Source organism: Cupressus sempervirens, chromosome 3 (genome assembly GCF_028749045.1).
Source record: "Cupressus sempervirens isolate cs-2001-9-10 chromosome 3, ASM2874904v1, whole genome shotgun sequence".
Lineage (NCBI taxonomy): Eukaryota > Viridiplantae > Streptophyta > Pinopsida > Cupressales > Cupressaceae > Cupressus > Cupressus sempervirens.
The window spans coordinates 783,968,155-783,980,748 of record NC_143120.1 but is presented as its reverse complement, the minus strand read 5'-3'; the positions used below and the strand labels follow the sequence as shown (position 1 = coordinate 783,980,748).

General features: G+C 32.8%; 1 protein-coding gene and 1 long non-coding RNA gene across 2 annotated transcripts; both read right to left on the bottom strand.

Annotated features, from left to right (window-relative positions):
* Positions 1 to 1,422: 1,422 nt before the first annotated feature.
* LOC149569138 (uncharacterized) lies at positions 1,423 to 1,944 on the bottom strand. Its single transcript, XR_016362709.1, has 2 exons — positions 1,783 to 1,944; positions 1,423 to 1,651 (listed from the first exon to the last, which is right to left on the bottom strand). It is a non-coding gene; the product is annotated as an uncharacterized LOC149569138 (long non-coding RNA).
* A 2,828-nt stretch (positions 1,945 to 4,772) lies between these two features.
* Positions 4,773 to 6,151, bottom strand: LOC149569137 (protein LEAD-SENSITIVE 1-like). The gene is made up of 2 exons (XM_089821911.1): positions 5,988 to 6,151; positions 4,773 to 5,857 (listed from the first exon to the last, which is right to left on the bottom strand). Exons 1-2 carry the CDS (start codon positions 6,145 to 6,147, stop codon positions 5,235 to 5,237), a joined length of 783 nt encoding a protein of 260 aa, XP_089678037.1. The 5' UTR covers positions 6,148 to 6,151; the 3' UTR covers positions 4,773 to 5,234.
* Between the last annotated feature and the right edge of the window lie 6,443 nt (positions 6,152 to 12,594).

Genomic DNA, 12,594 nt, shown 5'->3' with positions numbered 1-12,594 from the left:
TATATATATATATATATATATATATAATTACATACCTTATTTAATTTGATGATAATGTGCCACAGTCTTCTAAAGATTTCTTTGTTTCAGTTCATCAGATCTCTTCCTTGCATTTTTTTTTGCCTTCCTTTCTTATTTCCGATTATAAATTCATTAAATAAAAAATAAAATTAAAAAACTAAAAATTTACCCCTTGCCTCAAGATAAATTTTGTGCAATAACTATATAAAATTATCGCAATACGGCTTCGCAATTTTTTAAATTGACCTGTCTGCAAGTGACATCAACATTTTTTGTTTTTTACATGTTCGCGCAAACATAATAAACTAGACATGTTCGGGTGAACATGTCTAATTGAATTTCTAGTGGTCAAAAATCTTTGGGCCATGTGTTCACGCAAACATCCTTAATATGTTCACACGAACACTATGTTTGTGTGAAAATAGAAAATTAGAAGAAAATTGCCCCTTTTTTAAGAAAAATTTTTTTTTGGCTCTTTTGACAACCATAATTGCAAATGAATGATCTTCCACTGTAAAATTAAAAAATGCCAATTTTTGTTGCTCAAAGCAAGCTTTCCAATGACTACAATTGTAATACATATTTTATTCATTAAGACTTTCAAATATGAGTTTAACTCATCATAGGTTCATTACGGATTGAGCATCAACTGACTTCGACACTTCGGAAAAATTAGTAAATTAAGTCAAATTTGTTTTTTTAATATTTAAGAAATCGCTTATTGAGATAGCTTTCTATTCAAAAAAAAAGATTTATGATAAATTGAGTTCAAGTTCTCTATGTCAAAACGAATGTATGTCTGAATTACGATTGGTGTCACTTCAAAACTTCATAAACTATACAATATTCAACCAAATTGAATCAAACCAAATGCATCCTATAGATATTGATGTTACAAATCCAACGCCAAAAAAATTACTTCATTATCTTTTCTAGAAAAAAAATTTATGTGTGTCAAGTGGGCTGTCACTCTTTAAAAATATTGAATTTTAATATGTACCACTTTTCAGAGAAGAAAAATTGACATAAATAAATTATTTTTTTAAATTAAAAAATATGGTTACAAAGTATGAACAGAGTACCAAAAATCACTAGTTTATGTCATCTTGAAATTATTTATAGTTTTAGAGATATAGTCACTTGAACGTGAGGTTTGTTTCAAAAATATTGATTTTAGTGTCAAAATTGGTCAAAAAGTGAAACTCATTATTGTGAGATCACCCCAATGTGATCAAAATGAATGATATTCCATAAACATAAACAATACACATGATCCGCGATAAATTGAACAATACCATACTAAATTAATATGTATATCATTGTGCACATAAATGACAAAAATGGATATCAAAATACATGTATCCATAGAGAATTACACAAATATATATATCAAAGTTCATGTATCCATAGAAAAATTACACAAATATATATTAAAATACATAGATCCATATACAAAATGTGGTTGATCATGCCAACGGAATATGTATAATATCAATGTTTCTATAAACAATGTGGCATATGCCATCACAAAATGTCTCATGACACATCCTATGACAACTATACTATCCTAGGTTGTTGGTGGATGATCAAAATGCAACCTCTTCACTGCACTAGGTGGATTGGATGCTTCCTACATAAACAAAAAAGGAAAACCCAAAGTTAGACTACTATGATTATATATATCTAACATTGAATTACTCAAATGCATAATGATCCTTTTTTTAATGAAGATTTATAGTATTAAACTTTCATCATAAATACCTCTCTCGTCGACCTCTTGTGCCAGTTAGGAGTCCTCTCATATGTCCTCAGTAATGCTTGAACCTTGTTGATTGTGGCATGTGTATGTTCAAGTATGTTTGTCAAATGAATCTACAACTTAAACTATAACATTATAATTTATAACATATAATAAAGAATTCAAACTACAACTTACCTATGTCGACGACTCCTCTAGATATAATGGTTGCATCAACAAAGATACAAAACTCTGGCAACCAACCTCCTATGCACTAGGTGTTTCCTATGAGATACAAAATACTAGTAGTTAATATCACAGAAATTAGTTTTGAATTTATTTATGAAAATAAGGAAAATAAAAAATTAATGATACTTATACATATGATGGGGCTCTCAGTGCGAATGGAAATGCCAGAGCATTTGCGACATGGAATCTGCCTGGACTCATCACCAGTAGCCACACCCTATACAATAAAGAATGTAATTAAATTTTATTACCACAAACATTTTATAAGAATGCATTGATATTTAATCAAATAGAAGGTACCTAATTACCTCTCCCTTGTCAATGGGTCCTACCTCATCCCTTGCACTCTATCCCCCACTAACATGTGATACCTACAAGGAAAAAGAAATATTAAAAACCATATATGCTACAATATCAAATAGAAAAAATAATGAGAACACAACATAATGGACCGTAGATGTCTCAAGGCCAAATGAAATAGCAGAGAGTGTGACATTATCAACCTACCTGAGCTCCTTCTCAGTCATCAACTAAACATGAATGAAGATCACATACATGTATAAGTTAGTATGGGTTAAAAATTAAAATTACTCTATTATAAAGATTAACTTTAAATCACATATGTCGTAACAAAAAAATGTATACACGTACCGACACAAGAGTTCATGCCTCTCCATGCACCTCCTCTCTCACACCAAGGTGTGTAGCCTTTGTATGCACATCTAGTGTATCCTCATCAAATACAAACTGATACTCAGAAAGATCACCTATTGGACCCAAACAAATATTCTTGCATGTTATGCAAGTATGGGGAACACAAACATGTGATGAGCTCACAAATGATGAACTCACACTAGCATCATCAACACGGGGAGGCAACACTGACCTAGCCTGGGATATCAATAGGCTACTCAATCTATGGATGGCTCTAATAGTTTGAGAGCTAGCCTCTACAATGATATCAAGATGTGGCACTCGAGGAGGAGGGGGAGACATCAATAGAGGGGACCAAAGTGTCAACTTTCTTCTACTGGGCAAAGGGTCTATCCTGAGGAGCTCCTCCTCCTCCTACACCCATGTTGGGCTTCATGCTCCAATAGTTCACCTTGGGGCCCAACACAAATTCTACATACAATTTTCTAAGGAAATAAGATGGCACCTCTAAATTTTTGTGTGGAGGGACGTCAAAAACCATCCACCAACGATCCCAAAAGTTTGCACACATAGCCTCATTTGTGCACCATTTAATCGATAGTTTGGATTTTGTGTGTTTGACTTGTTTACCATTTTTTGAGTCTGCAAAAAGGTTAACCAAATCAGCTTTAGTTATATCTAGGGTCGCAACCTCATCATAGTCCAACCCATCATCAAACATGGCATGCATTTGGTCATGCCAGCGAAGATCAACATTTTGTTCATTGGTAAGTGTTTCAATATTATCCACTATAGCGTTTAACATGGATAGGAGCCAATGCGAGTATAGTATTATATGTGGTTTGCAAAACCCTCAATTCAGCGAGATTTTCAAATATCAAATCTTCGATTCGAGGAGGGTTTTGAGAGGGTAGGGGATCATTTGGTGGATGGTTTTGAGGGGGCACTAGATTGTTTGGTGGAGTGTTACATGGAACATTATTTCTTGCCTCGGTATCATCATTTCAATTAGCCATATCTATTAATTTGCAAAATATAATGTATATTAAAAATAACCAAAATTTCAATAATTTCTATTTTAAAAAATCCAATTTTTAACAAATTCAATCAAAAATAACTAATTTATAATAAGTTTCATTCAAAACATTGAAAAAAACAAAAAACTCTTACTAATATTGTATAGCCATTCTGAGATCTGATATTGGAATAGAGGGAACTCTCAGACACAAGAAAAATGGAATGTGAAAAGAGCCCTCGAGTTTTTTTTTTTTTTTTTTAAATCAATGTTATAGGTTTCGAGTATCTAATTTCATATCAAGATACCCAATAAGACTTGGTCTTAATTTTTTAACTTTAGTATTAGGATGAGTGGAAAAAAGTCAGAGTAGATTTTGAAATGCTTTTAGACATTTTTAAACTCTATTTTTTTCACATCGCCACTTTTTGGCACACCATAATCCTGCACATACCTTTATGTATTTTTATTAGGAAATTTACAAACCTTGCTATCTTTTCTTCTTCAAACAACTCATTCAAAGAGGTCATGTTTTGTATCTCAAGTATATGAATTCTATTATTAGATATTAGAGATCATTTATAACTAGCAACATCTTGATCTTTGTGCACCTAATGATGGCTTTAAGCTCATTCTCAACTCTAAAGAAAACAAAAATAAATCATCAAGTTCTATTGCATCATTTGAAAGCTTAAGGGGCCTCCAATTAGCTACATAAAAGTTACAAAATAGTAAATTAATAAATCAGAGTTCAAATTTTCCAAACAATGTATTCTATAAAATTCAAGGTTTGAAAGTCTTTATGGGATTACACCCATTATGTTTGACTTCAAAACAATTATATGTTGACAATTTAGTAACTACATTCTAAAAGATCACAAACTTTTGTAATATAGTAGGAGAAGGCAAGTCTAGTATTACACTCATATATTGTTGAAGGAGTTTTGAAAAATTAAAAATTTTTGTGATAAAGAAGATTTGTATATGTATTTTAAGCTTTTAATTATTTATAATTTTTTTAATGAAAATTATCACTAGTTGTTTTAGGTTCAAGCTCCAGCCTCTTTGCCATTCACAATGGTCCACACATGGTACTCCATTAAAATGTACATTTTAAACTTCTCATTAATATAATTGAAACAAACTAAGATAATAATCTATGAAATTCACCATCATAAAACAAATATAACTTTTACCAGTTTCTTACACCCTGGATATGTCGCTGTAATCAGCACATTTCAATCTCACAACAAAGCTTATCTCTACCCCTGTGCCCTAAATTTCTACCAATGAAAACGACACTCGAGCTAGTATTCTATGCAGCAACGACTTCTATCAGACAACACCCACCCACCTTTGCAAAATATTGCAGCTTCAACATACTTCAAGCAGTATATGGTCATGGATCTTTACAACCCAGTTGACAAATTTGACGACCAACTAACTTAAAACTTTATCATGGTTTACACGTAATTAACTAAATTTCTCCAGTTAACATGACCTGAAAAATGAAAAATCCATGAGACATACATGTAGAAGTAATTAAAGTGAAACCGATTAACTTATTCTACCTGCTGTACTCCTTTTCTTCCATTTTTCTAGGTAGCGTTTGCAATGTAAGTGCCAAGTCCATATTCGTCGTGGCTTTCGGCGCAAGTGTTCGCAAAGAGCGAAGCTACCCACAACCACAATGGGGAGAAGCGGCCAGGCGCAGATGTGCAGGCATATCGTTGTTGGCAGAATTATGGAAAGCATTAACGCTTGTGGCAGAATGATGGGAAACATTATTTGCCCACTTCGAATATGTTGACCGGTCTTACAAAAGAGAGCAAAGTCCTCGCAGTTGTTCCTCGCCAGATTGTACTCCCCAAACCCATCAGTAAGCAACAGCTTTGCTCGATCAATCACGGTTTGTGGGGGATCAGAATCCGCCGACGTGCACCATTTCAGCAAGTCTATTGGTATAAATGGACCACGGTACCCATATTCGTATCGATAAATGATTCTGTCGCGCAGAAAGCAATTTAAGAAGCTTAGCACGACACCACTTCGTCCGTTGTGGTGCCCACAGTTAGGGCAAACGTCGAATCGATGAATGGAGCTTTCACTTCCAAGCGCCTTGTCGTCCAAGGAGTTTTGAAAATGTATCACTAGACCCAGATCCTCTCCAATATAAATACCTGTGCAGCAATAATTAAATCTCCCAAAAAAAATTACTACAGAAAATTGGTATGAATGTCGGTAATTAACATTTTAGAATTAGCAGACTAAAACAAGTCTATTAAAATCTTCATAGTGTAATGAGGGTACCGTGATGATCGTAGACGCCACGGGCACGCGGAGTGTAAATGTGATCCCCAGCTGAGATTTCACTTCTGCTAATCTCAACGTGGACACGCCAGCGCCGAGGAAGTTTTAATCGTGAGGAAGTGTTCGCCATGTCAAGCCTGTGTATGCTGCTTCTCTGCATAAAATGACAGTTTTATAGCAAAAATTAAGATCATTCTAGAGCAGAATGAACACGCGGATTTGGAGTGGGCGGGGCCCCATCCTTAATTGAATGAAAAGTCCAAAAAAATCTAGAGGTACTAAATTTAATATTCTATTTTACAATTAACAAAGCTAGTGTTTGCGTGTAGTGGCCGCGTGGAAGAAATCGGAGAGGACAAATGCTCATTTTAATCAAGACATTCAACGGTAGATTATAGTATATGCAATCTACCATTTACTAAGTGAAGTCAATGGAGACTTATGCACTTTTATTAAAAATATATACATATACATATATATATATATATAGTAGAATCTATTAAAAAATATTATCAAAATATTTATGAAAAATATTATTCTTTTATTTTGACTTTCTTTTTTCTTTTTTCTTTTTTAAATTATGACTATTCCATTGCTTATAATAAAAAATATATAATAAAGTTACATATTCACAAAAAAAGGAGCCGGGGGAAACAGGATCCCCTTGTGAGTTCATATAGTCACAGGACGAAAATCAACTATTCATCAAAAAAACTTTTAGAAAACATCAGAAAACAAAGAAATCTTCATGCCGTCAGCGCAACGCCAGCCGAGAGAGGAGGATCCTTATCATCAGAGCCCCACTTAAGGGTGGGGTGAGTAGATGGCTCAGGGGGAACCCATCCGTCATCAACAACAACAACATTATCTTCATCTTTCTCTCCCTCATGCCTGGGAGGAGAAATGGCTAAGTCCAACCAGGGAAACACCCACTTGGGGTCTAAGTGAGCAGAGGGCCAACTGGTAGAAGGAGCAGCAGGAGGAGCCATTGGGGACCACCCTGAACTAGACATCCGGAGGGGCGAGGCAAAGTGGTGCCGACCACCAGATCCTCCAGAAGAGCGGCGCCAACCAAAAACACCACCACTGGTAGAGCGGTGCGACGAAGAGCAAGGCGTGTGCAACCGGCGAGCAGAACTGCTACATCCTCGACGGTGACCACGAGGAGGAGTATGGTCACCGCAGGCCAAATCCGACGGAACATGAGCTACCATGCAAGGGGCGTTTCCCCAATGAGCCAAAAGCTCCTATAAGTGAGCCACCTCCAAAGCCACTTTTTCTATTTGTACTTAAATTTGCAACATGACATTGTTATAAATACATGCTTTAGTATAAATAGCCACATTAATGTCAAGTGTGTTGTTAGCATAAATGACTACATTGTGATCTTTCCAAATGGTAAATAAGATCTCCAATCTGAAAGCATATCATATCTGGGCGTATTTGAAGGGTATACCCAAAAGAACCATATGCCAAGAAAAAGGTTTATCTTGACATTTTAAAATATTTATTTACAATAAATCTTATATCTATTATATTGATTTAATACTAGAAGTCTTTCTTTGGTCTCTATATGAGAGATTGGCTTAGTAATTGTCCTGTGTGCAATCAAATTACAAATGGCCATGACAAATTCAAATGTCAGTTGAATGAGATGATTCACATCTATTGTTCTTTAAAGAAAATATTCACTTCATATTCTTACCCACCGTTGAATAATCATTTCTAACCCTTGTTCAACAAAATATTCATTAATCGATAGGAAACCCTCACTTTATTTCCTTCATCTTTATTTGATGCCCTAACTCACTAAAAAGTTAGTGTTGCATGTTGCTCAAAGGTTTTGTGCACATTCATGAGCTTCAATAAGTGTTTGGTCACTAGTCATCAAATCACCTTTCATAACCCTTATTAGACAAAACATTCGTTGATTAATAGGAAACCATTGCTTTATTTATTTTATCTTTATTCAATGCCTTGACACACTCAAAATTTATGATCATTTTGTAATACAGACACACACACACACACACACACACACACACACACACACACACACACACACATTTTGTAATATTATTAATATCTGATAATTATTAATCAATGTCAAATCATTAATCATTACTATATTATTTGAATAATCAATCTGATTGAATTGATTATATATATATATATATATATATATATAATATTCCATGTGTTGATTGTCACTATTAATGAAATAGTGTGTATTATTATTGTCATGAACTGTAGCATTTTGGATTATTAGGCATGTCCCATGTAGGGACATATCCCTACACAACATGGGCCACATAGATGGACATGACTTCTCTATACATATTTATACATTCAAATCGACAACACTTGGTACACACAGATATAAGAACACTATTATTACAGGTTGTAGAAATATAAGTCATGTATGTGAGAGCACTTCATATTCAAGTAAATACAAAATATACTTACATGTTTAGTAGCCACACCTAACTATACAAATCTACAAGAGAAATTAATTCAGTCATATCATCAAGGAGATTCTTTCAGATTGACTCATCTTATAAGCATACAAATAGAAAAAAGGTATTATAACATGATCCTAATTCCTTAACAATGAGATCTTTGGACATTCCTATTAGAATATTCAATTTAGGAAATTCTTGCATGTCTCCTATTAGTATCTTAGCTCATTCTCTAGCGATTTACATTTATTTCCCTTCTATGTATCTTTCATGGCTAGTGATCATGGCTTTGTGTCCATGTTCTAGCTTTGAGTTGTGTTTCATTTCTGCACTACATATTCAATTAAGGGCGTGAGTAAATAAATATGATTTTGGTTAGGTCTGTCATTTATGATCATTCCATATTATTTATTGTTTATTTATTATATATTATTGCAAACTTACGAAGAATAAAGTTTGAGTAGTTTTTTATAAGTAACATCATGTGTAACTGTCGGCAACGTTTGTGATTCAACATCAAGTTTTTTTTTTGGTAACACCAAATGCTATATCCAAGAGTTTTGAAGTAATTTTGAAAGTTTTATTTTTGGTAACACTAGAGGCTATATGCAAGAGTTTTCAAGTAATTTTGAAAGAGTTTATAGTGATACAAAATTATTATTTTTATTGATTTTTGGGAGGTTAATTGACTTGTAGGAGAACAAAGATGGGTTATATAGAATTTGTTCAATGATATAAAGTGAATGTTAAATTATCATGTGGTAATTCGTGTGTACACACGCACATGCACATGCACACGCACACGCGCACACACACATTACATATACATATCCATACATATACATACATACATTCACATAAATATACATATGCATATGTATGTGTGTCTGTGTTGTATGATCATACAAGTGCATATGATAGCGTTGTGAGTGCTCCAGTGTAGAGGAAGATATAACTCACAATAGAGGAGATGATGCTCAAGGTTTTCTTGGTCAAAGTCATAGTTATCAAGGAAAACTCTTTGCCCTCTGATCTTTAGGAGGACATGCCCAATTTCAATTAAAGGTTCTATTGCTTAAGGGATTCAAGTATTGCCTTAAGGGTGTTATCTTTTGACTACAAGTGATAAGTATTTTATGATTATAGGTCTCATTTAATGTATTATTTTATATGACAAGACTTATAATATATTAAATGGTTCTTACTACCATCATTATTCTCATAACTGTAAATCGATTTCCATCACATAACATATGAATTGATGCCCATATCTAAACCATTTATTACAATCACTTGTTTGAACTGAAATAAGAACATAAAAATGAAAAACTTTGAATTATGAAGGTTTTCGTTTAGCTCATCGTCTCCATTCACATAATTAATTTTGTATTTATTATTAAGCCGATAGGCTTCTCCTTTGGAGCGATAGTTCTAAGACAATATTTTTTTGTCTCACGTACAGTCAGTTGTCTCACGCAATTAATAAACAACTAAGTCAAGGTAAAAAGATCTATTGTTTGTTATCTATTCCTTGACTTCCATGTCTTTGAGAGCTATATGGTCTACAAAGCTAGTTGACATCATATCTTCAATGGAAACACCCCATCAAAATGTTGTAATGGTTAAAATGGTATGTTAAAATTATCATAATGATTCAAATCTTATATTAAATGAGAACCCAAATTTGTAGACTGACTTATTTATATCTTTAGGTCAAAGCATTTATCTATCTTTGAGAATGATCTAGCAATGCAAAAGACCCTATATTAGACGACTCTGTCCTGTGTACAATTCATTGTCCTTTCTAACATTAGCCAATTGACGACATCATTTGCATTTCAAATTGCGACTTTCGTTCTTAAACAAAACAGATTAATTGTTAGGTAATTTGGGCTCCGCGTGTTGAGCTGTATATGAAAATTGGAATGTTTCTTCACCATTTTAAAAAACATATTTTGAAAGTGAAAGAGACATAATGCGTCACAATTGAATGCATCTAGAATACAAACTCTTCACCATTCGACAAGCACAAATGGACAATTGACACCACCGAAAAAATTACGAGTGTCACAATTTTATAAAACGGAAGTTTGGAAGTGAAAAGACACCAGCTAGATGGTGTTAAATTGCTAGTGGAACTTAGTTGGTGTCTACGCGTGGCGATAATCATAGATCACTAGTAAACGGATCGGGCAGGGTGATGTACAAGATGAATAGTGCTCCCGCGTAAATTTTTTTTTTTAAAAATCGTTTCAGCTTTCATGTGAGTGTCCGGATGGCTAATTATATATCGACACGTTCTCGTTCTTTTTGGTTTTTAAACAACCGGCGTTTTCTGTGAGGCGACTGCAACCATACCGCTGGTCAAAGAAGTACAAGGAGATATTCGCAGAGATATGCGTTAGGTAGCATTTAGCTTTCTTGGAAGGATAGGTGAGATGCACATGATAAGGTCGTCATGGAAAAGTTTAAGTCTCCAATTTAACGAGGACACGTTTCTTTGAATAATTGTTTTCTGTTGTGGCCACGAGGAATTGCGCACCATACAATGTATGAGACGTTACTTTCAAGCCGAGAAATGTACAGTTTAAATCCGCTCTGATCAGCCTTAGCTTTTTCTTTTTTCTTTTTTTCCTTTCTCTATCAGCCTATCACTGTACAATGGTCTTTGTTTTTTTGTTCTTATGATTTTTATGACTGCTTTGACTATTGGTTTAATTCATATTTAGCATTATTTTCCGTTCATACATTGAGTGGACTAGTTTCTTAAATAGTGTTTTTTAATTCAGATTCAAAGAGACATTATATTATTTTTTAGGGTTATATTAAATATTAGACCAATGATTTCTCACTGTTATAATATTCATTTGTTAAAACAAAATACATTATGTATCTAGTTATAACTTATCAAAAATTGATCTATTATTTTATTCGGCCACATTCAACACTAGATTAATTCTATGTTATTATAATATCTAAGCAGTAAAATAAATTTTTCATTTTAATTTTCTGTGATTCATTGATGTCTTACCTTGTGATTGTAGACATATTGCCTAATTGCTTTTCAAAGTATAATGTATCACATGATAATCATATCTAATCTTTATCACATATCTTCTATCTTTTATAGTTTGATTACTATATTTATCTTATTAAAGTTTATGTGACATAATGTTACATTAACATATATTAATTTGAAGATTTATTCTATATCCTTATATGGGCTTACTTTGGAATGATTGTAGTATCATCCATATTTCTTAAGCTTAAATCATCATATCATTTTAGATATCATATAATACATTGCATATCTTCAACCTCAAAATTTTCTTTATACTTTTTCTGATGCAATTTTGATCTTTGATTTATACATTTTAATGTTTAGATCATTTTATGTGCTTATAGCCTTATCATTTTCTTTTGATTTATGAAGTGCACAAATGAATAAATGAATAGAATAAAAAATACTACTTTTGACAATAAATAGACTTTTGTAGCACGATACACATCACTTGAATGTCTCTACTATATTTATATAATCCTATTCTAATCAAATTGTTTTTATATTAGGGTAAATTGACTTAATTTTAATACTAGCTTTAATTGATTACTAATTTATAATGTATTCATTTATAACATGTTCTTATCTAACTTGTATTTTTTGCAAGTCATATCAATATTTACAAGCTCATTCTGACCTTATAAATACAAATAAAATTAAAATATTTGAATTTCTTAAACCTCCATAAGTTTTTAATTAGTATATAGGCAGAGAAGTAATGTTTCATTCGATCTTAATTAACAATTTTGACATATATCACCATGGAATAAGCTAAAGTTTTTAAGGATATTTAAAAATAAAATCAATTTTAGAAAACTAGTTTTTATATTTGGATTGGTCGAAGTTAATTTTGGTAGGGATTAATTCTTTTTTTCAAACTAAAAAAATCAACCAAAAAGATAAGAACAAATTAAAAATTAATTACATGTCAGCTAGGTAAGTTGGAATAAGTTGGAAAAAGCACTCACTATGATAGACATATTTGCACCCAATATCTCCACCCTGCCCACTTTGTTCCATCAAAATGTACGGAGTGCAACATTTTAATAATTTAAAAAAAATCTAACTTCAACAAAATGTAGTGACC